Raw genomic sequence first — 25,937 nt, 5'->3', positions numbered from 1 at the left:
GCAGAGGAGATTTACCAGGATGTTGCCTGGAATGGCGAATAGGTCGTACGAGGATAGGTTGAGAGTGCTAGGCTTTTTCTCATTGGAACGGCGAAGGATGAAGGGTGACTTGATAGAGGTTTATATGATGATCAGGGGAATAGATAGAGTAGACAGTCAGAAACTTTTTCCCCGGGTACAACAGAGTATTACAAGGAGACAAATTTAAAGTGAAGGGTGGAAGCTATGGGGGGATGTCAGGGGTAGGTTTTTTACCCAGAGGAGTGCTGGGGCATGGAATGCACTGCCTGTGGGAGCGGCAGAGTCAGAATCATTGGTGACCTTTAAGCGGCAATTGGACAGGTACATGGATAGGTGCTTAAGCTAGGACAAATATTCGGCACAACATCGTGGGCCGAAGGGCCTGTTCTGTGCTGTATTGTTCTATGGTCACAGGTCTCCAGTCTGAAAAATAACTCTCCACCACCACCCTTTGTCTTCTACCTTTGAGCCAGTTCTGTATCCAAATGGTTGGTTCTCCCTGTATTCCATGAGATCTAAACTTGCTAACAGGTCTACCATGAGGAACCTTGTCGAACACCTTACTGAAGTCCACCTGTCTGCACTCATCAATCCTCTTTGTTACTTCTATGAAAAACTCAAGTTTGAGAGCCATGATTTCCCACACAACAAAGCCATATTGACTATCCCTAATCAGCCCTTGCCTTTCCAAATAAATGTAAATCCTGTCCCTCAGGATTCCCTTCAACAACTTGCCCACACTGATGTCAGGCTCACTGGTCTATAGTTACCTGGCTTTTCTTTACCACCTTTCTTAAATAGTGGCACCACGGTAGCCAAACTCCAGTCTTTCGGCACCTCACCTGTGACTATCGATGATACAAATATCTCAGCAAGAGGCCCAGCAATCACTTCTCTAGCTTCCCACAGAGTTCTAAGGTACACCTGATCAGTTCCTGGGGATTTAACCACTTATGAGTTTTAAGACATCCACACCATCTCTTCTGTAATATGGACATTTTTCAAGATGTCACCATCTATTTCCCTACATTCTATATCTTCCATATCGTTTTCCACAGTAAACACTGACGCACAATACTCGTTTAGCATTGCTCCCATCTCCTGCGGTTCCACACATCAGCTGCCTTACTGAACCTTGAGGAAGCCCTATTCTCTGCCTAGTTACCGTTTTGTTTTTAATGTATTTATAAAAGCCCTTTGAATTCTCCTTAACCCTATTTGGTAAAGCTATCTCATGTCCCCTTTTGTCCTCCTGATTTCCCTCTTAAGTATACTCCTATTGCCTTTACACTCTTTCAAGAATTCACTCAATCTATCCTGTCTATACCTGACATCTACTTCCTCCTTTTTCTTAACCAAATCCTCAATTTGTTTAGTCCTCCAGCATTCCCTATACCTACCAGCCTTCCCTTTCACCCTGACAGGAATATACTGTCCCTGGACCCTTGTTACCTCAGTTTTTGTGGCTTCCCATTTTCCAGCTGTCCCTTTACCTGTGAATATCTGCCCCCAATCAACGTTTGAAAGTTCTTGCCTAATAATGTCAAATTTGGCCTTTCTCCAATTTAGAACTTCAACTTTTAGATCCAGTCTATCCTTTTCCATTGTTATTTTAAAACTAATAGAATTATGGTCACTCGACCCAAAGTCCTCCCCCACCACTGACACACCTCAGTCACCTGCCCTTCCTTATTTCCCAAGAGTAAGTCAAGTTTGATCTTTCTCTAGTACGTACATCCACATACTGAATCAGAAAATTTTCTTGTACACACCTAATAAATTTCTCTCCAACTAAACCCTTAGCACATGACAGTCCCAGTCCTTTTTTGAAAGTTAAAAGCCTCTACTATAACCACCCTATTATCCTTACTGAGAAGAAGTAAGCTGAGATCTCCTTACAAGTTCGTTTCTCAATTTTCCACTGACTGTTGGGGGGGAAACCATAATATAATCCCAATAAGGTGATCATACCTTTCTCATTTCTCAGTTCCACCCAAATAACTTCCCTGGATGAATTCCCAGGAATATTCTCCCTAAGTATAGCCATAATGCTATCCTTTATCAAAAAGGCCACACCCCCCCCTTCTCTCTCCCCGCCCCCCCCCCCCCCCCCCCCCCCAATCCTTCCTATAGTATTTGTACCCTGGAACATTAAGCTGCCAGTCCTGTCCATCCCTGAGCCACGTCTCTGTAATTGCTATGATATCCCAATCCCATGTTCCGAATCATGCCAATTTCATATGCCTTCCCCATTAGGCCTCTTGCAGTGAAATAAATGCAGTTTAATTTACAGTTGCGCCTTGTTCTCTGCTTTGTTCCCGCCTGCCCTGACTATTCATCTTGCTCCTTTTCCCGACTATACCAGTCTCAGCTTGATCTCTTCCCTATTTCCCCAGGTCCCAACGCCTCACCTTACTTCCTTAAATACTCCTGAGCAGCTTTACCAAATTTCCTTGCCAATATATTAGTTTCCTTCTAATTCAGGTGTAATCTGCCCTTCTTGTATGTGATTTCTACCCCACAAAGATTACAATGATCCAAAAAAAAAGAACTCTTCTCCCCATGCACCAACTCCTCAGTCACGCATTCACCTGCTTTATCCTCCTATTCCTACCATCACTCGCTCGTAGCACGGAATTTCACATTTTATCTCTAATATTTATAATGATATTTGGGCAGCACTGTTGGCTGGTGTAGCACCAGCCACTCTTCATCTGCAGGTCTGTGAGGCAGTCTCCACTTCCACATTACAATTCTATATCAATATAATAACATTCTGTAACTTTCTCAACTTTCATTTGAGCTAATTCAGCTACTTAGCTCTCAGTCAGCTTGCTGAATCTCGATTACAGAATTATTGAACTTTTTTTTGGACTGTCCAGATATCCAAAGTTTTAAATAGTCAAATACCTGTTTGTGGTGCCAGATGGACTGCAGATGGCCTTTGATTAGCCATTGCTGGGATCACTGCACATGAATGAAAAATTCCTTGAACTTTATCCGTCAATAAAGTTTCACTGGCCAAATCATTCTCAGGAGTAAGTCACTTCCCCCAACAGGTAAACTTTGGACAACCATCACCAATTTCTCTTCACAATCATTTACAACAAGGGATAAGACGCTGATTCCTGTGTGAGTGTCAGCGTATATCAGATGCGTGTTTATTTTTCCTTATTGGTTTTAAAATCTGATATTTTAGGTGTACTAGGAACATCATCCATCATTGTGTTTGCTTGAAGTGACCGAATGTTCAGAGGTTTGCACAATATTGTGGTATTCTTCTTTATTCAGAGTAGTAGGGGCAAGGAACGCCCTGCCTGCAACAGTAGTAGACTCACCAAGTTTAAGGGCATTTAAATGGTCAGTGGATAGACATATGGACGAATATAGAATAGTGTACGTTAGATGGGCTTCAAATTGGTTTCACAGGTCGGTGCAACATCGAGGACTGAAAGGCCTGTACTGCGCAGTAATGTTCTATGATGTTGTATTCTCCACCATCAAGGTACTGTTTGCCTCAGATGTGTCAGGTTTTGTTCAGTCCTCAGGTATATCCACTTCTCTACTTATCATAGCTATTTGTGGACCTACGTTCATGTTGTCTCTGGCACATTCAATCTGCTTGCCAAGAGCTGATGTGCATTATTTCTCCAAACTACATTTACTTAAAGTTTTTGTGCTATTAATTCAACTGCAGATTTGTAGGAAGTAAAACTCTTTGCCCTTACTTAATTTTTCTCTAAAGGCACTGTACAAGTAAATTGCGGGAAGAGAGTAGCTAGGGAAAGAGTACGGCCTGCTAGGGATCAAAGTGGCAAACTGTGTGTGGATCAGAAACACGTAGGTAAGATTTTAAATGAGTCCAAAATTTGTCTCAAGAAACTACCTTTATCGACCAACAACAGCCTTTCTTTACCATCACAATCCATAGGAACGTCGTCAGAAAGCATGGTGTCAAACTTCATGAGCTCTGTCACCCTGCTCTGTATTAGCGACATCCAGTTTACTTTTGCTAAGATTCATCTTGTCAGCTAGCTTTTCAAAATAATTAAACAATGCATAGACATCTCTTTCAACAAACTCCAGGAGAGTTTCTGTACATTTAAACAGCTACCACTGTCTTGGGTTTGATCCTTATGGAAGCTTCATTAGAGTCCAGAGCATCTGCCCTTTGTTCAGTTCCAATCTTTTAAGCCAGTATTCCTTTTCTTGGTACTTTGCAATTCTCTCTCTCGCTGTTTCTTATTACTCACATGACATGCACTCTTTTTTCTCCTCTCCCAAATTCAGGTTTTCTCATTTCCAATTCTCGTCTTGTTTATTAAAAACAAAATCTGTTCTATTTCAAGGTTCTTCACCAACAATTGAATTCTAGCTAATTGAAGTGAATTATCAGCCTATTACCTCTTCCAACTGTAAATGCTGCACTACTGCATCAATTTAAGCTGCTTTCTTAGCCTCAATTTTTAATTCTTGTGCAATTTTGCTGCCAACACTATTAGTCTAACCTTGGTTAATTTTTGAAAATCCAAAGTTGCAACAACTGAGCAGTATTTTGGTTTCATAAGCTTCTCTAAACCCACAAGAAACCTGGCGTTCTTCCTTTTATCTTTTTCTATTCTCATGACCCCACTTCCAATTTTATGTTAACATGGAGGTTGGAGGAGTGCACGGTCTCTCACTTCGCCATTGGTCACAATGTATATTTAAATATGTTTTAACACTTACTGAAGTGGTGAAAGACATACTTAGGCTCAGAATAAAAAAAGTCACTAATCAGGGTTCTTCGATAAACAACAAAACTATTGACTAATTATAAAAGACTTTTTTAATAAAAGTGAAATCCTCTAAACAGAGCTCAGATATATATTAATCATTTTAAATACCTGAAACATTCCAATTCCAAGCAGGAAGAAAAACAGACTTTCTCTAGACAAATTAAATTTGTCCAAATACTTGTTAATTCTTACAGAATAAGCGAATGAGATTCAAAGCGTTCCAGGTGGCTTTTCAGTTAGGCCTGTGGGTATACTTAGGCCACGAGGTACATACGGTTGTCACTAGAATCACTGCAGAGGGAGTTTGTTCAGACATTGACGAGAAGTCATCTTCGACACGTGTCTCAGGGAGTACAGCTGTTTCATCAGGTTTTCTGTTCTCACATGGGATTGTCAAGAGGGTTTCTCGGGAAGGTGGCAAAGACTGAGCTGGGTGTCTTACATCTTTATAAGCTATGCCTCAGGTGAACTCCAAACAATATTAAAATAGTCACAACTTCTACAGCCATAAAGTCAAACTTCTAAGTCCAAGCTTTTGACTGACTATCCGACTTCCAGCAAACAAATCAAGCAGTTAGGTTAAATCAGGTGACTTCTAGTAAATGTCATTTTTTAAAATCATTTTCAGTGACTTTTTTGTTTAAAAAAGGACAGCTTCAGCTATCTCCTCAGCAATTCAAATAAACTAAAGCTCATAATCCTTTAGACATGAGTGTGACAAAAAAAATGGAAGTTCCTTCTGAACAACAATTCATGCAGGCAGTTTTCACTACTTTATGGAAGTACTAGTGACAATGCCCCTTATATTCTATCAAAAATGGGAGTTAAGGCTGTAAGTTAGCTTTAAGATTCTGATGACTGCATTCTTTCTACTTGATGGTAGCCATAATGTGAAACTGCCAGTGTTGCACTGGGGTGGAGAAATTCAGAAATCACAAGGTGCCAGGTCATACACCAACAGGTTTGTCTGAAATCGTCAGGAGCTCCTGACGAAGGAACAGCACTCTGAAGGCCTGTGATTTCAAACAAACCTGTTGGACTATAATGTGGTGTGTGATGTCTAACTCTTTCCATTTGATTTCGACTGGGGAATTACATCCTTGTAAAGCTCTGTGTAAATGCCAATATTTTGCAACAGCAAATACTGATTTGAATTACACAAAGTTCCACTTTTAGAAAAATCCAAGTAGTCTTGGAACAAATTGCCCTGACAAAAAATTCCTAAGCTCCTAATATTCAACCAAGACTAACCTTGCTTCCTGTTTCCACCCATCCCCTCCCTTCACCTTTTTGATGCTTAACCCACACACAGCCTGGCAAGGTCCCAGTTGCTACACTGACCTGGAAGTTGGGCTTGCCAGCGGGAACATGCAGCGTTCCCCGGACCAGCGGGGGTGGGGTGGCCATGGCAGTGCCTGTCGAGACAGCAGGCTGGGAAGAGAATAGTGAAAAGAAGCACAAATACACATGAGAAAGCTGAGGAACAAAAGGGCACAAAGCAAACATATATTGCTCATTTGAAGAGATATTCTGTTGTAAAAACCCAGATTAACCAGCCTAACAATTAAGGTCAATTGCTCCTTTACAACTCAGCCAACTGCTTATAACACAAATAGGGATTGTACCATCGTCATAGATCCTCAGGGGTATCAACTGGCTCTGGAGGACAACATATACTGTAATCTAATTTTGATACAATGTCCGGTTCCAAATGTAAAATAGTTTACAGTCTTCAGCAGAGTATCACCCAGACGGTATGTAAAAAATTGATCTTGAGTTAATGAATTCAAGGTTCCCATTAATTTACTCAATTGACAACTAACCCGAGGCCCTGGAGAAGATTCAGGAATGAGGTATCCAAGAAATCCCTGCTTTGCCTGGTTCAGTTGGTCAGCTGTCTATGGGCAATGGTCACTCAACAGTGACTCTTAGTTATCAGCCTGAGCATGAAAAGCCCTCTTCTCACCCAGAGATAATGTTTTCTTTCAAAAGAAAATGAAGTTCATGACTTCAAACTTATGAATGACTCACATCCAAAAGATAGAAAAAGGTCACCGAACAAGTACTTCAACTTTACTCCACCCACCGGACGGTCAAGTTTTGACCACCAGTTGCATCAACTACATGAGTGGTATTGATTCCGGGAAGTGAATAAACAGTAAAAAAAAGGAAAACCCGTGGTCAATTTGCACGGGCAGGAAGTTCCCAATCAAATTTTTTTCCCCCAAAAATCATGCTGCACGAGTTACCATGAAGAAAATGCCATCGCTCTCCTCACTCAGGTATGGAACAATTGCCTCATTCGGGGAACCATTAAAACAGTCCAACTTATCTACAATCATTTTAAACCTCACTTGGAACACAAAGCAAAAGGATTCTGCTAATTCAAACAGGATTGGACAGGTGGTGTTTTATTTTAGGTGGTTTTATTTAAGAAAGTTTTAGTCAAAGATGAAACATCTAAATTATGTTGCTTGCACTATCCACCCTGAGCTTTTATAATGTAGTCCTTACAACAGGAATGGATAAATTTTATGGTTTTCAAACAAGATATCTCTTCAAATATTTCATACGCAGCCTAAGCAAGTCATGATAAAGTTCATAACAGTAGCATAGAGGAAGAGAACTAAGGTGAGCGATTAACCATTTGAACAGAGCGCCCTCTGGGCTTTTACATTAGGTGCTCTACAACGTAACATGCAAAAAGTTTAAGCCTCCTCTAAGATTCAGAAGCAGTGAATTTCCCATTTCCCTCACCTTTCACAAGTTCTCTACCTTTTCTCCATTGGTCTTCTGAAAATTCTGAGCCTTTAAGGGTACTGAGTATAAGGACAAGAAACATGCAGCAGCCATTCTGACAGAGACCGCCTCAGCATCCAGAACTGCCACGTTATAGCGTTAAAACTGAGCCCAACCTGTCCTCATTTATTTCTTATCCTGATTGGGATGAGGAGGGCAGCCATCAGGTGTAGGAGCCTTGGTCGATCATCTAACTGTAATGTGAGGGGCATCCAAACTATTTTGCAGGATCACCCCCTTATTTCCATCAACACCACTCCAGATAAGATCAACTCAATGAACCGAGGCCAGAAATCTATCACAGGACATTCACGCCTGTACAGATGGCCATATCTCTTCACAACAACTAGGCAAGTCGCTGCATTTACATTTCAAAGGTAGCGATTTATGCTGAGATTTTTGCTAGGCAGGAGTATTGAGTATTTTGTGATCAAGATGAACAGAAGCTTGAGAGGCTAAAAAGCATGCTCCTTCCTCCTATTCCTGCATCTCCACACTGCAGTAGCATTGTGCTGTTGTGTTTGGTATAAAGCAGCTGAAATACCAAGTTGTGGCTGCTAGGGGGCAGCTAATCACCAGCATCAAATCCAATCCTGCAGGTGGACCAATCCACCCCTGAACTTGATCTTGGAGAGATTATTCAAGAAGCAAGCATCATAGAGATCTCTGCAAGTGTCTCTCCTCAAAATAAGGAAGGTTGGTTCTTCTGTGATAAACAGATATATTACAAGGTGCAGTAAGACATTAAAATTGAAACAAAAGAATCTAGAATCTGGAAATACATTTCAAATCTACAGTCTGCAATGAGGCAGAATGGAAGAATCACATTATTGCTTCCATTAACAGGCCACGTATGCCCCTTCAGAATCCTATTTAAGGAGGGCCAATTAAACTGACCTTCCAGAATTCATCACACCACGTAAGCTGAGAGTTTAGAAGATAAGTTATTTGTCTTTTCTACAGTGAATATTTTAGGAGTGAATTTACTTACTCATTGTGGCCCCAAACTTTAGCATAGACAACTGCTTCCAGAAATTCAACCAAGGAAGGCATCACAATCCAATCTTATTAAACCCGGTCACGCATATTTTCCATCAGAAATCATCAGATAGTAACCACACAGATGCAAGCTGGGGTAGCAGGAGGAGACAGTACCATGGCTAATTTTCTATGGCTGGTCTGCTATCGAACATTACGCACTCAGGGAAAACAGAGGATCACTGCAGTGACCAAACCAAGATCGGTTAATTTGTGGTGCACTCTGAAGTATCACATCACAGTTAATAACCAATGGCATTTCACGTTAGGCACAAGCAAAAATCAGGAGGATATAAGCATAGAAAATCGTCATTTAACAAACCAAGACTGAAATTAGAGATGAAATAGAAATAAGGCCAGCCTTTAACATTCCTTTCATGTAGTTTAAAATCTAAAGGAACTAGGATTGGTGGGGTGGAGAGCACATGTGTGATCATCATTTTAAATTCAGGACCACAATATTCATTGAACAACAATGAAATTAAACAAACCCACCTAACAAGCAACTGAGGCTTTCCAAAGGAAAGGGAATTGGATCTTTCTCTTGGCTGTGGGAAAGGACAGGTGAGTGGCGTGATGAATTGCCCTTTCAGAAGGCCAGCGCAGACACAAGGGTCAAAGTATTCTTCGATGCTGCAATCACTCTGATACAACAAGCAACCTGTATCATATTGCATTATACAGCACAGAAGCACACTCGGACCAAATCTTTGTCTGCTTTGGTGTCTGCACTCTATGTGGATTATCAATTACGCTATCTACAGCATTCCAGCCTTTTAAGTATCTTTCTGTTCCCTTCTCCTTACTGTACTTGTTCAGTTTTCTTCTGGAAGAATTTAAGCTACTTACTAAACAGCAAATTCAATATTTGTGGAAGCCACATACAGCTACTCCAGGTTCTTTTAGCTATTACACAAGGCTGTGTTTTAATGTTTTTCTTGGCTTGTGCTGTGTTAACAATATTGCCATTGTATTCAGTGACAGCATTTAAAAACATGGCATCAATGGGAGGGACAGGGGAGAGGAGAACAACAGAACTGATACCTTCGGGATGGTAGCTTCCTTTTGAATTTGGCTCTGTCGAAGTTTCTTGAGTAGGACGAGTTTGGCTTCCTCCAGCCGTAGCTCTTCCTTTAACTGCTTAATCATTCTCTCTCGCTCCTCTGGTGTGCTCTTCTAAAAGGAAAGGTCCAGTATTACTTAAAGAAAAGTAACCTGTCAATTCTATTCCATCTCCTCCCACCCTTGTCCACTCTTGTAAAGGCAAATACTGTTCCATATGCATTGGTCAATTTGCTGAAGCAGCTGATGAGCAAGCTGAGTTGGTCACATGTTTTTGTACACTTCCACTTTGGTTCCTTGTAGCACGCAACACTTCCAACTAGAAAGTCTAGAAAAGATGATTTTCTCAGATTATGCCAGTGTTTGACCTCTGGTCAATAGCTGCTCACTGTGCCTCTGCTGAAACAGGATAACACCTTCCCTCTTAACCCTACACTTATCTGGCTTCATTATATTGAAATATGCTCTCACAGGTGCCAGGCTACCATTTCTAGCTTTCCATTCGCATCAATCCTCTAGACCAGATTCTTCAAGCTATTTGGCCACTGGGGAATCAATGATGTCTGCCCCCCTCTGCATTCAATGTCTGCACAATATGTTTTCCAGTACTGGGCATTTGATGACAAGGGGTTGAATCCCATTTCGAATCCCAGGCATTGATATGAACCACAACAATGAGATTCTGAGTAACCCAGTACAAGTCAGGAACTGAATGCTCAGCAATTCCAGTGTTCAGCACTGCATGAGCCATGATTTGATTTACTTTTGTGAAATAGTAAAAGGGAGGGTGCCTCATTTAAACAAAATATAAATTTTATTGTAGAATGTCAAAAACAAAGGAAATAACAGAAGAAGGAACGAGGTAAAAATCATGATAAACAAATTTAATAATGTTTCTAAAGGTGAATGTTGAAATGCAAATGGATAAGCTGCAAAGTGCTAACAATTCCAAAAAGTGTTTTCTTCTTTGAACCAAGCTTTCTAGCAGAAACGGTATTTGGGAAAGAACCAGAATATTATTTGGAATCCATGAATGGCATAGGAATGAAAGTAAAGTTACATTTGTTCCAAAATTATATTAACAGTATGAACAAAACAAACTATAACAAGGAAGCAGAATCAAAGCATTGGAGAAAGCCAGCTGACCGAATGTTCCCAATTTCTTTCTTTGAAATCGTTATTCAGTTCATCTCAGGAGCTTTAAAAAAAATTGCACGTAAACACTAGTTTTTAAAATTAAACTAAAATTATTGGTTTTGATGATTGTTCCGCCTCACCATAATATCATCTCTATTTGCGTTTCTTCCCGGTTCCTTTGAGAGCCCATTCATCCTGGGACTTGAGGCTTCATTGTCAGAGAGGATGATGATGTCTGGTGATGGTGCACGCTTTCCCTTCTTCATTTCACTGTAAGAGATTGGGCTAGAGATTGAACAAGGCAGGAGGTGGTATTGAAAATGGTACAGTCCAAGCATTTAAGTCTCCAGGCAGGGAGTACAATGTTTTGCCTCATGTCAAAATAACCCAAGATGCTTTGTTACCTTTACATAAGGTGCCCCTCTCCAATACAAAATACAGCTGAGAGAGAAAGGTGAACTTGACCCAACTAGTCCATGCTGACGTCTGTGCTCCCACATGCTATTCCGCTCAACTACTCCCAGGTCAGCAAGCTCTACATTTCTACTCTAGGTAACAAAGTTGCTCCCAAAATTTTTATATGGTTTATGTAATCTTTATGTTTTTATTAGCACAGGGAACTGCTAGTGTCACACTTGTGCTTACAAATACAACCAGAATCATTTGTTCGGCAGGTTGTAATTTTTTTGGGGAGGGGTGGTTATGGCAGTGGAGAAAGACAGTAAGGATGAGGCAAAAAAAAAGATACCCATACAAGGTGATGAGAAGGGATTCTTCACAACTGAATTTAAGAAGAACAAATGGGCATTTGTTGATCCTTGCTTCATCTCACTTCTATTTTGAAAACTATAGAAGTTCTGGCAAACAGTGCATTATTACCTACCTCATTCCCAGAAACAGCAGCTGTCCCAAACATATGCCTGACTATTCATACATCTAGTCAGCTGAGATATCACTGTGTGGAAAGCATAAGGATGGATACATCACCTGCAGTCCCTTGGAGATCAGTGCAGCTCTGACCATTACTATACTAAGACCTCTTTCTTTTAAAAAAGTTTGAAAAACTAACTGCCCTTGAAAGTTGAAAACAGATCCTTGTGCATGCCTACAAGTTGTATGAATATTATCAATTACTGAGCGAAACAAAAAGTTTTATGCCAACAGCATATTCACAGGGCCATTGAATGCTGTGGCATTTCACATTTTTTTTGTGCACACTCAACACAAACTGCTCGAGACAATCAATAGGCTCTGGCTGAGAAGATGCCACTCATCAGCTAACAGCAGCATCCTGGCATCTAAGTGACTGGGAGAAAACTTCCTGTATGTTAATTGCACCAGAAAAAAGTTATCACATGACTCAGGCATTTCCCTTGCTCTGTCACATGACTACCCCCAGTGGAACCTATGGCAACAGCCAGCTGAAACTGGTCTGTGACACACTGCCTTCATTTTGTGAAGGGAGGTAGGATTCAGGTAGTGAAACAAAATGGAGCCCATTGAACAGGCAGTAAAAGCAACCCTGGAAAGGCAAAAAACAGAATTCCACCAGCCTCACAAGCTTTCTTTTGAAAAGCTCAATTTGAAAGACTCTGCTTGATGTGTACATAACAAACTTTCTAAAGCCAACTTTTTAAAAAAGGCCTGAAGGTGAGAGATTCAAAAATGTCCTCGCAATTTGTGATCATGCTCATGTGATTGTTTTGTGCACATCTCTGGTGTGAAAACATGAATTTTTTGAAACTCTCATTCACCCCATCATTGATAAATGGTGTATCAGACTGAACTATTGATGTGTTTATGACAACTTGACCTTTCTGGTGGTAACAGCAGGGGCTTTTCAGCAAGCAATTAGGAAATTCCACATGGAGGGGGTTTTAGCCATGGTCGGCAGCAAAGGCCATGGGTTGCTCTGCTGTTGGTGCAAAAACTGAGAACCCAAAGTATGTTTTTATAAGTTGAAGTTTAGGATAAAGCTCTCAAAATTAATGATTTATTTTATTAAACATAATTGAGAATATAAAACATGGACATCCTATACATCATTGTAGAGCATCCTTCATTACTCTAGTACCTAGAAGGTATATTTAAAGAGTATGATTAACACGTTTACCTGGATAAGTTTGAAACCATCAATGGTAAGACAGGCTGTTTGATTGGCACTTCATTCACTAGCCTCAAGGTTCACTGACTTAGCTGTGTCACCAAGGTTTCTTTGGCAATGCCATCTAAAACACCACAACCTAAAAGATCAAAGGCAGCAACTACACAGGGACATCTTCATCCATCAGTTCCCAGCTTCTTCATTGCGAGATTAAAAAGCAGAAACCTCTATTTAACAATACTTTAGGGAAACATAGACTGTGGTGGTTTAAAGTCTGCAATTTTGTAATGGAAAACATGAATGGGCAATGAACACTGGTCTTGTCCATGGTAGCTGTATCATACTTTTTTGAAAATATACTTTTTCTGCAATACCTATTTGGAACAGACATTCATTGCTAATGCAAGTAGTTACCATCTTGTTAAGAACCAGCTCAAATACCTTCCCCTTCAGACATCTACACAACATAGAAAACTATTTTAATGACACTAGTAATTATTTGTGAACAGTAACAGTTTACTTTAATTAGTGCTAAACCCTTGAATTTACAAGGCAGCCCAACTCCATGCTGAACCCATATTCCACCATGCCACCTTGCATTATGACACAGCAACTCTCCTACAGAACACGAGGACTCTCCCATATTAGCAAATCCCTAGTCCATTGTACTATCTAAAATACATCTCAAAATTTGTAAACATGGGACATCAAGAGGACACATGATTGAACTAGGAAATGAGGAAGCCAGCTGGTCAATCCAGCTTTTGGACCTAACATATTGAATTCATTATGAAGTGGCCCAAGTCTCAGCTCTTTAGAACTTACAGCATGGCAATGATTGCAAAATGCATGGACAAACTAGCCAATGCAACGTGAAGATCCTTCTTTAGGTTGAAATGTCTTATTTTTGAATATTCAGGAAATGTTGATGATGCTCTTCCTGATGTAGATTATAAACATCCTGTTTAATTGTTACAAACTGCTCCATTAGCCTCATGTGAAATGTACCGTGTGTGCACCAAAGCACAAGTCTTGGCACCGATGGTTAAAGCTGCACACAAATATACAGTTTGCATCTTGGAAAAGGACAAATACTTTGTCAACATCCAAGCAGTGCGACTTTCTCCACGAGAAGAAAAATATTCACCACAGTTCTTTGTCTCCCATTGTCTCTTTTTTGGGTTTTCTATTTCAATTTGTCTCCATTAACACCCGTGGTCCAATGATTTGAGGGAAAACCAGGTGCAGTCTCATATAAAAGCATCATATAATGCAATAACATCAGTGTATCAGAATATTTTCATATTGCTAAATACTTAGCATGTATCTTCTAATAAATTCAACCAAACCAATATTTGAGAAGCAGGCAAGTGGGAAACAACCCAGAAGCAGGAGTTGAACTTTGGTCTTTCAAATTTATTCTGCCATTCTATTGTGCTCGAAGGGCTTCATTTACATAGAATTCCTACACGGTGAAAACATTCATTCAGCCCAACTAGGCCACACCGAATTTCAAAGAGCATCCCATCCTGACTCACTCCCCCCACTTACCGCTATAACCTTGCATTTCCCACAGCTGATCCATTTAATCTTTGGTCTATGGGAGGAAAGCAGAGCACCCGGAGGAAACCATTGCAGACTTAGGGAGAATGCAAACTCCACACACACAGTTGTCCAAGGTCGGAATTGAACACGGCTCTCTGGTGCTGGAAGGCACCAGTGCTAACCAGTGATCCACCATGCTGCCCCGGTGGTTGCAAGTCAGGGACTCTAGAGAGTGGCGGAGATGTTTTATACCTTCAGGAAAGCATGTAACATGTCCTCAGCATTCATCAAACAGGGTTTATCAGTGACCTTAATTGAAAATTTAAAAACTGATGATACATCTTTCCATAACACAAGCTGAAAGGGTGGCAGCACCAAGGAATAAGATGAAGGACTTATGCCCGAAATGTCGATTCTCCTGCTCTTCGGATGCTGTGTTTTTCCAGAACCACATTCTCGACAAAAGATACATCAGCCATGATTTAATTAAATGATGGAACGGGCTTAAGGGAATCCTAAGAAGAGGTAGCTAGAGAGACAGTGGATACATTGGTTGTAATTTTCCAAGCATCCTGGGATTCTGGAAAAGAATTGGAGGACTGCAAAACTGACAATGTGACACCCTTTTTCAAAAAGGTCCAGAGGCAAAAAGTGGGTAACTATAGGCTGATTACACTAACATCTATTGTTGGAAATGCACTACACTCTGTTAAAGAAGTAACAGTAGAACATTTGGAAAATCAATTGAATCATGAAGAGTCAACATGGCTTCATGAAATGGAATGTGTGTCTGATCAATTGATTAGAGGTCAATCAACTAGAGGGGAACAAATGGATGTACTGTATTTGGTTTTCCAGAAGGTGTTCGATAAAGTACCTCACTAAAGGTTACGTACTAAGAGCCCACGACATTGCAGGCAGTATTTTGGCATGGATGACCGGTTCAGAATCTTCACCACCAAGCCACAGAATCCATTTACATAGTAACTTCCGAAATCCAAAATGTTCCAATATAAAGTACTTACCTGAAGGCACTGCTGATGAAACCTGGCAATTTGCACAAGATCCCACAAACAGCCCAGGTGATTCAGATAAGTGAAGACATTAAATATTGGTGCACAACATGGAAGAATTCCTCTGCTCTTATTTTTTGTAAAGTGCCATGGGATCTTTTGTACACATCTGAGGGTGCTGATTACATTTAATATTGCATTTGATAGACAGCACCTAAATTCCTCTGTGAATGTCATATCATGCCCCTCTCCCCTTCTTTAAAAGCCAACTCTGCAATTGCCCCTCCATATGTACCTTCAATTGCCTCATTTAAATACTCTGACTCTCTTTCTCTCCCATCTCTCTCTGCTTATCCCTTCACGGGAAATATTTTTGGATGTTGAATCGTTGAAAACAGCCCTGTGGAAACATAACTTGGGGTACTGTTTTCAGTTTGCCACAGTGCACGAAGGGTAACATAACCCTCACTCTCTGAAATCAGGTTCTAGTACAACCTGATACAATTTCGAGGGGGTTTCTGGGCAATTTATTCAAGGGACTATCAGATCACTCAGTTCAAAGACGAACACTGCACGTGATTTGCTCAAATATTTGCAACTGAGCAGTAATTCAATTTTACGACGTTTCTATTACTGTTTCAAAGGTGTCCATCAGCAGACACTGTTTAACTCAGGTATCTTGATTCCAATTCTCAGAACTGTCCAAGTGTACGGGACAATTATTTGAAAGGGTTAAAGCGTTTGTAATAGAAATCAGGATGGATTTAAGATAATTGGCAAAAGTGCTAGAGCAGGTGGACAGAATGAAGAACACAACAAGGTAATGTGTGTAAATTGGTCAAAGGGTAACCAACACGAGCAGAATGACTTCTTCCAGAATTGTTTTATGAACTTATAAAAGATGTTAATTCCAGTACTGTGTTTCTAACATTCTTGAATTTTTGACTTATGAAATCCACTAATTGACAAACACAAAATCTTACTTGGAGCCCTTGTTTCAACAGTCCAGGCAGAAAATAGCTGCTGGGCTACCTTGCAATATGCTAGAGGACAGCACTAAATCACAAAAAAAAACTAGAAAAACTTAACATCTTTCTTAACTATTGAAACAGAGCCACATGAAAATGTTTAAAACAACTCAAAAGAGCCTTTCTCTCCATTAAATTATTAAATTCAAACAGTGTCTTTCATGGAGCTGAGTGGCTCAGTTAAGAGAGTCACCCAGGTGTTGATAAGAAACTTGGACTGGACTGCGTCAAGTTGTCAACAAAAATTCATGCTTTCAACTGGAATTATGCAATTCCTACTGGGACGCAATTGCCGGAGGGCATTATCACGAGAGATTGGGGTTGCTTAGGATGCTCTCCACAATGTTTGCTGATGTTCATGCTTGCCCAATGCAGTCACTGAAAGCAAAGCAGTAGAAAGGTGCTGGAACCCACTGACGTTGTTAACTGGATTCCAAACCAGACATCGAAGGACAAAAAGCTAGACCAAACTAGCAAAGCCTTTCCTTGGTGTTAATGCTGAACTCAGTAAATAAATCAATGCCTGATTTTTACTCATTCTTCTTAACTGATGATTTAAATCAACCTGTTCAGCCATGTTGTGACACGTCTGGAGCACAGGTAGGACTTGAGCCTGGATCTCCGCCTCAGAGATAGGGACACCATCACAATTCCATAAGAGAATATCTCCATCCCACTTTATACTATTTTGATAAACCAAATAAAAAAGAAATGACTCTATGTTAAACTATACCAAATTCATCATGTTATAGCCCTTTAAACAGAGCAGCCTTCTTGGCACTATTTTGATAAACTGATTAAAAACAACGATGGACAGACTTGCGGCACGGTGATAATGTCCCTACCTCTGCACAGCAACTCTCAAACAACTTTCATCGTGAAGGATAAGGGCAGCGGATACGTGGGATCTGCAAGTCCCCCTCCAAGTCACTCACTATGTTGACTTGGATATACATCAATGCTATTTCAGTGCTGCTGGGTCAAAATCCTGGAACTCTCTCTCTCAGGGCATTGTGGCTCAGCCTACAGCACAAAGTGCAGCAGTTCAAGAAAGCAGTGCCATCCATGTCTCTAGAGTGATGAAGAAAGGACAGGAGGCCTGGGTTCATGTCCGCACAAGTTGATTAAAAAGATTGCTTTTTATTATTGCTAATGAGTTGACGAAACAAATCTCATTTATTAACATCCCTCTGTGAAGTGTCCTGGGTTCTACATAGCATAGATGTCACATAAACGCAGAGGTCTAGATTGAGGGGAGATAGGCAATCAGTTGAATAGACTATCCAGTGATAACAATCAATGCCTTTTGTGGAGGGACATGTGGAAGGGGCGGGGGGGGGGAAGAGAAGGGCAGGAGGGGGTGAAGGGATGGAGGGTGCATGGGTGAGAGTGTGGCAAAGAAGTGATGGAGGGGGTGCAGATAATAACGAACTGGAGATAAGAAAGAATTTGGAAGAAACAAAGGGGAGGAGAACCGAGAAGAAAGTTCAGAGTTCCAATACACAATAGACTCTCGCACCCTGATGCCAGATTTTACAGATGCACTTTACTAATAACTTCAGCCCCTCTTCAATTTCAGATTTCCAAGGATAATTTGAAGCAGCTATGATTGTTGTGAATGGCTCAAGAACGGTTTTCCGTTACCAGACTTTGTAATGACCCCCGTGGATTGTGTCTGGAAAACTAGGTGACATGATTGTATGGTAACTATCCTCTCGCTACAACAGATGGCCAGTAAGAACAAACTCCTCCCAACTTCAAAACCCTGGTGTTAGTGAAATTGCAACGTTAAAAACAAAACAAAATAAAACATTTGATTTTCTCTCATTTGCACCACTAGCCACTGATACACAGCGATAAGAGTGCCAAGAAAAGTCTTTCCATGAGGAGAGATTCCGCTTAGTCATATGGTTGAGGTGATTGAAAACTAAAAAGGCACTTACTTGCACAATGCCCATCCCATCCTCAAATACTGCAAAAACATTTTACATGAGCAAACGTAACTATTTTGTGTACAGGAAATCGAAGTACTATCCTCAAGTACCATCAGCCTCGAGAATCCATTTTCCATTTATTTTAAATGCACAAGCATAGATAATAAGTCTATCCGACAGGAGGTGTCGTAACTGATACTGTCATAACCAAAACTCACATTGTTGTTATGAAGTTGAAGGCGTGTATATACCATGAATGCAGTTTTGCACTGAGAGTTTCCAACCACCTCACATATGACTAGCTAGCAGGCTCAGAATGTACTGGAGAATTGAAAATATGTAACATTTGGCTGTGAAACAGATACCTGAGTTAATTGCTATTTTGACAACAATTCAAATTTAACCGATTTAAATTATGCCCCAGGATACTAAAACCCAATTGATTTTGAATTTATTGATTTTGCCAATCTCGAACAAATGAGATGATCTATGCTTGGGGTATTTTAAAAGCAGCAGGCATTTAGAAAGTTAGACAAAGAGTAACTGCTACCTAGAGACAGTACCATTCAAAACACAGGAAAATACAGAAGACAACCCAGGGAGACCTTAAGCCAAAAGGAGGACGACACCGGAGACGACAGGCGGTGTGGTTTTGAAATTAAGGTGATGTAATTTTAATACGTGTTTTTATTGGAACGTTGTTATTATAAAGACTTGCAGGCAGATAACATACAATTAAGAGAAAGGGGGGTTTGAAGTTTTGAATAGCTGTTGTTTAATATTCACTTGTGGAGTTAAGGAATAAATTGAGATGTTTTTCTTTAAATGGTGGAATTTGGGAGTTCTCGGTCACTCATACTTTAACAGATGATGAGGCACGGTGAGCTTTTCTAAGTGTTTCTTTTAATTAGCAGAAGAGTTCACCACCGTGTCATAACATTGCATATAACTTTTCACAACTTAAGGATATCCCAAAGTATTTTAAAGCCACACAAAGGCAATTACATGCTTCTGAAGTGTAGCCATTGCTGTGAAGAAGAAAATGTAGTGGACAATTTGTACATAGCGCACTCCACAAACAAACACCATAACAATGATCAGAGTAACTACCTTTGGTAATCAAGTGACATACATTGGCCCAAGATAAAGGAAGCACTTCTGGTCAGTGCCATGGGACCTTTAGGTTCACCTGGGAGTACAGGTAGGCCGCTGTTTAAAACTCTTCATCCCTGAAGTGTGAATGAGAGATTGCGCATAGGGACGTGGCAGTGTGCAGAGAGGAGAGATTCATACCTTTTATCAAAAGCATGTGATAAAAGATTTTTTTCTTGGAGCTCTTACATGGATTTAAGGGGCTGGATTCTGCGTGCATTAGATTAAATCCAGTTCGAACAGTGATAATCTTTGTATTTTTGGCTTCTTCCTAGGCTGCAAGGATTGACAATCAGAATGCCTCACTAGTATTGCTCTATTATGTAGCTCAGTGAGAGAGCTGCTGGATACCACTGACCATTCCAAGCTTTTGTGTCACTGCCACGTTGGCAGTCAAAGCAGTTAATGGAGTTAATGCAATTGGAATCTGAGCATATACAAGTCACTCGCACACAACCACACACATTTCTGTTTCAATTTATCTTTCAAAGTCTTTAAGTTGGGGATCCTCTAATCATGTTTGTGTAATGAAGATAGACTTACTCAGAATTTTAGTGGAAAGGGGAAACAATTATATGACAAGGCAAGTCTACTCTTTTCAGCTCTAATCTCCAGCATCTGCAGTCCTCACTTTCTCCTCTAACACAATAGTAGCCCGATTGACCCATCATGCGGCATTCACTTTAACTCAGATGCATGCATTGTGCTTCAAAAAAGCAAACTATTTTAGTGTAGTTCACCCTTCAAAATGAAACAGCTCAATAGTTTCAAATCAGTTTGTAATTCATATTATTCTTGGATCATGAACGTTACTCCCAATGTTCCCTCAACAGGAGCTCAACTTTAGCAACTCTATAGAACCATCATATAAATTTATAGCTCTTGTTGAAATTTGTGGACACAGGCAGCTCATCGTCAGTGAACAGTGCAATGACCCAGTAGAGAATGAGACCTGAAATGGTTGGGGGTGGGGCAGTGGAGTGCAGGGGAAAGCTCTTCCTGGGATAGAAAACTTCAGTTTTTTAAACTGGAAGGATCCAATTCGTGAAGAGCAAATAAAACGATTCAATGACTAACCAAATACTTACAGTTTGTAAGCTTTGAGAAATGACATTGGAAAACTATTCCAAAGGATAAAACACAATTACTCATTCTAAAACTAGTTCCTCTTTTTTAATTGAAATTCTTCAGTCCACATGACAGCTAAAGTGTAAAAATATAACCGGCTATAGAAATGGCAAGTATAAGTGGTTAAGCACAGCCCTCTTTCATTAATCAAAATAATTTATATTGTTGATGCCTAATCTGAGGGTCCAGATTTTCATTATTCCACATCACCAGAAATGTGTAATTCTTAATACGCCCATATTTTACAACTAATAATTTCACCCTCAATGACACCTGCCATTTTATACTATTTTGGAATATCAGGCATCTTTAATGAGCAAAGTATAGGTATAAGTTGGATGAGAGGTCAATATAGAAATGTATGAATGACAGTGGTTAGATTCAGTATTCCTAGCTTGAGGACATTAGCAGGGGTTTCATATTGAGAAGTAGGAGAGATTGTTTGAGTGGATTACTTATTTGCCACAAACTTTCAGTTTGTACTGATGATTTGGAGACGCTGTTGTTGGACTGGGGTGTACAAAGTTAAAAATCACATCACCAGGTTATAGTTCAATTGGTTTATTTGGAAGCACTAACTTTTGGAGCACTGGTCCTTCAGGTGATTCTCCACAACCACCTGACGAAGGAGCAGCGCTCCGTAAGCTAGTGCTTCCAAATAAACCTACTGGACTATAACCTGGTGTTGTGTGATTTTTAAGTTTGTACTGAAGTCTCTTACAACAAACCTCAGCATAAAAGTTAATGTACAGAGGAAAAATGGATTGCCTGGCCATTAGAAGGTTAAGCAATGATTTGTTCACAGCTTTCAAAATGCTAAGGAGACGATATGGGGTTGGTAGAAATTATTTCTGCTGGTTGGGACTGTTCAGGAATAAGGGACATCAAGTAGATATTTCAGGAGTGAAGTGGCAACAACATCTATAACAAACGGCTGGAGAAATTTGAAATTTAGATTTAAAATGAACAATGAATCTGAGTGACAGATTTTTGCCAATCAAAACTATTGAGAGATTATGGAGCAAAGGATTATGGGTTGCACATTAGCCATAATTTCATTAAGAGATGGAACAGGCTTGAGGAATTAAATGACCCACTCATGTTCCTATGCTCTTAAAATGAAGAGGAGAAACATTAATCAGGGTTTTCACACCCCAATGCTGCTCAATACCGAAAAGTATTTTGTATAAACTGATCAGTAAAGAAGGCATTTACAACTGGAAGGCAAATTGCAAATTAGCTGGGATAGGAGGGAATTAAGAATTTTACTCTTGGCTCCCGGAGCTTTATTCCATTGTGTTCCTGAGTCTGAAATGCCTTCCTCCAGATTTTATCTTTGATGAATCCTGAAAGGCCACTGAACTGAAGGATTCTGCTTCTCCGTCTCCAGATGTTGCTGACCTGCTGAGTATTTAAACATTTTTGAGTTTATATTTATATTTCATCAGCAGCATTTTGCTTTTGACCTTGAATTGGAAATGGGAAAGAGCACAAGCAAATAAAGAATCCTTGAATAAGCTCATTCACCAGAGGAAGTTATTCCATCTCTCAAATATACAATAAAATTTTCTTCCTCTGCTGACTTTCTCTCCTCACTCCATACTCTTTTACAGACACTAATGTCAAATGAGATGGTAGTGAGACAGACCTTTGATACTGCAAACAGTTTACCCTGAGCCAGATATTCCTGAAGAAGGACTCATGCCCGAAATGTCGACTCTCCTGCTCCTTGGATGCTGCCTGACCTGCTGCGCTTTTCCAGCAACACATTTTCAGCCCTGATCTCCAGCATCTGCAGTCCTCACTTTCTCCCAGATATTCCTGAGCCTTACATCTACATTTCACCAGTTATTAACGGTGAATGACGAGCAATAGGACCTTTAACTCCATTTCAAACACTGTAGGACTGTTTTCTACATTATTCCCAGTTGACAGCATTTAACTCTGCATAGAAAATCATCTTGGCTGAAATCGACATGGTTCAATTACACATTGAACACAACTACAAAGTACAACTATTCCTTTTACATTTGATCCTCTTATCTGCAAAGGTCACCTTGAGTTCCCATCATTCTTCACTGGAGAAATCAACAGTAAATTGTTTCTAACGTTTTATTTGATATTGAGATATGTAACAGTATTAGGCAATTTAACCCTCGAGTCTTTCATTTGAAAAGATCCGTGATGTAACTCCAAATACACACAGATTTAAAATAAAGATGTTACCTATTTCACTCCTCAAATAATTCTCTGTGGACTATGCCACGCCCTGGTTCCTAGAAGACTGTTTAATTAGTGGGAAATTTCTCTCTAGCTATCCTCTCCATTCTCTTTAATGTATGGCAGCAGAGCAGAGACACAGCTGACTGCAGGAACAGGAATAGACCATTCAGCTCATCAAGCCTGCCCCACACACTACTTGCAGTCAGAAGTCTATCACAATCTATCATAAACACACTGAAAGCCTGAGCCTCCTATTCCCTCTATGGTAAAGAATTCCAAATGCTCATAACCCTTTGAGCCAGAAGAAATTTCTCATCTCTGATCAAAATGGCACCTCCCTTGTTTTTAAACTGCGACACCCCAACCCTAGTTTTAGGCATCCTAACCAGGGAAACACCTTACCTACATCTATCTCGTCGAAGTATTTTGTAGGTTTCAACAAAATGACCTCTCATCCTTCAAAAGCTCTACAGAATACAGGCAGAGTTTGACCCAATTTTTGAAACTTTTTTTACCAGCTTATGAGGAAGCTTTGTCTAGTTATTTTTCTTGAAGACCAGCATTTGTTATCTTCCATTAATTGCTTTTGACAGAGCAACCTGCTAAGCAGCTTCAGACAGCAGTTAAGACCTAACAACATTCTGTGGGATGGAGTCACATGTAAGGACAACAAATAGATGATAGCTGTGGGACCATTACGGACAACACTTCCATTCCAGAAACTATCAATTAAATTTAAAACTCAAATCCCAACACTTGCCGTTGTGTGATATGAACTCATGTTCGAATCTTAGCCTGGACCTCTGGATTATTAATCCAGTGACATCATTATGCCATCTCACCTCAACCAATTGAGATCATTATTTATCAAAGTTTCATGTCGCCAGACTGCAGGACAATGGACTGGGATCAGAAACTTGCCAAGATAAGAAACCAGACAGACAAGTCTGAAAGTTAGGGCTGAAGCGATGCTACCATAATCGGGATCACTGGGCTTGATGGCTTCTAACATTCAAGAATCTGCTTTATACAGATGCACTAACAGTAATCAAGATAATCAGAATCGTGTACAGCCCCCATTCCCATCTTAATTTATCTAACACAAAGGTCCTGAAGTTCCTCTCATGTTCAATTGTTTAAATAATTCAGGCATTTTTTTGCCTCCACTAGCAGACTATTCTACAGCAGATCACCAGAAGAAAATATTTTTTTTAAAACAACAGCTGCAAATGGACCTTTTACTGGTTTGACACTGTGCCATTTCATTCATTGCCATTTTCCAGATTTACTTTTCCCTTTCTTTTACAGTTTCTTATATTGGACCTAATTGTATAGAGGCATACAATTAGGTCCAATATAAGAAACTCTTGGCTAAATCTTTCCTTGTAACTCTTCAATCGCTCAATTTTTTTTTGCAACTCAGTGATAAGAAGTCAACACAAATTGAAGAGGCTGTCCAACCCCAGCACAATGATTTTGATGACAGCTCCTGAGATATATTCTCTTATGTCAGTATCTTGCACGAGATGCATTTGCAACTTTGCAATTAAATTTGCCCTCGGAAAAAGGAAAGATGCATTAACTTGAAGGAAGCACCATGTTTTGATATTGATCAGTTTGTATCCAAGTCACCCTCTATCCAGAAACATTTTTCTTCATGTGAACTACTTGCTTTAGTGGCTTTTCCTATTCTTTATGAATTTAGTTAAAGCTCTGGATTATGCTTATATTCCCTTGAATACAAAAAACTAAGAGGTGATCAGTTTGTTGTTTAAAACAATTAAATAGATAAGATAGATGTGAAAGGGCAGATCAAGAAATTATTTCCTCTGGTAGGGAAGCTCAGAACAAGAGGACATGAGCTTAAAATAAGAGGTAGGTCGATGGGTGTTATGTCAATAAGGGATAGGTTATCTGGAATTCTGTATTCACCATGCCAAAAATAAAATGCTTTTGAAGGCAAGGTCATTTGAAAATTTCAAAACCGAGAACGGTAAAATTTCTGCTATCTAATAATGGTAAGGATTGTGAAACCAGGGAAGATGTATGGAAATAAAAGGTAGATCAATTGTGACCTGACCAAATGTTGGAAGAGGCTTGAGGGGTTGAAAAGCAGCCTCCAGTTCTGGTCTATATTCTGTGTTTCTATTCATTTATTCCTCCAAACAAAACACATTCACGAGGATATCAGGAAAACAATAGCTGGTTGTGTGATTTTTTTTTCAATGACGCACCCACTCCAATTAGAAAACAAAATGGTCAGCAGTACAATTACAGATATTGTTGCTTCAAACTTCTGCTGGATCTGAACAGCCTTCATGTGGTAAATTACTGGGATTACAACACAGAAACAAACCATCGCTTAATACCAGTGTGTGTACTCCACAGCAACCTCCTCCCAACACTTTTCATCTAATCCCCTTAGCTGAATTATCTAATCCTTTTGACCTAATGCAGTAGTTGCAGATATGTCAAGATCGTTGAGGGTCAATTTAAAGGTATTGGATTAAATGTATTTCAACATCAGAATTATGCCAGTTTAGCTAATGTTTCAGTGCAGTGTCAATGGTGTGGTAAAATACTTCATGCTTGATGCAGATATAGCATTCTTGGCTGGGTTAGAAAATTCAGTCAATTTCCAATCCAGAGACCTTATACAAATATTCAGGCAGACATTCCAGCTGTGGTACTACGGAGGGCCACAAATTTTCAAGGTGCCATCTTTGGTTACCATGATTTCAAAGACATGGCATTGGTTCAGTCTCAACCGATGCATCACACCCAATTCTGAACATCGCATTTGGGAAGGATGTAAAGGCACGAGAAAGGATGCAGAAAGATTTACAAGAATGGCATAACTAGGGCTTGAGTAGGGTTTTAAACCAAGCAGAGAGTGTGCGCGGTTCAACTGCACAGAAAATTATAGCAAAAATTAAACGGGGAGGGCTCAGCAGAGGCTATTAAAGTTTCCAGAA

The 25,937-nt window shown here is 40.0% G+C and overlaps 1 protein-coding gene across 5 annotated transcripts in view; it reads right to left on the bottom strand.

The window, feature by feature from the left end:
* gatad2ab (GATA zinc finger domain containing 2Ab) overlaps positions 1–25,937 on the bottom strand; it is a 139,507-nt gene that overhangs the window by 22,138 nt on the left and 91,432 nt on the right. For 3 of the 5 annotated variants that reach the window (XM_060846282.1, XM_060846285.1, XM_060846286.1), the window contains 3 exons: positions 10,976–11,105; positions 9,681–9,812; positions 6,141–6,230 (listed from right to left, as the gene is read on the bottom strand). In XM_060846282.1, the coding sequence (XP_060702265.1) occupies positions 6,141–6,230; positions 9,681–9,812; positions 10,976–11,105 (352 nt within the window). The remainder of the gene's footprint in view (positions 1–6,140; positions 6,231–9,680; positions 9,813–10,975; positions 11,106–25,937) is intronic. The other 2 variants (XM_060846283.1, XM_060846287.1) reach the window with 2 other exon arrangements.

Source organism: Hemiscyllium ocellatum, chromosome 28, assembly GCF_020745735.1.
Source record: "Hemiscyllium ocellatum isolate sHemOce1 chromosome 28, sHemOce1.pat.X.cur, whole genome shotgun sequence".
Lineage (NCBI taxonomy): Eukaryota > Metazoa > Chordata > Chondrichthyes > Orectolobiformes > Hemiscylliidae > Hemiscyllium > Hemiscyllium ocellatum.
The sequence above is the reverse complement of the archived record's forward strand: the minus strand, read 5'-3'. Positions and strand labels throughout refer to the sequence as shown.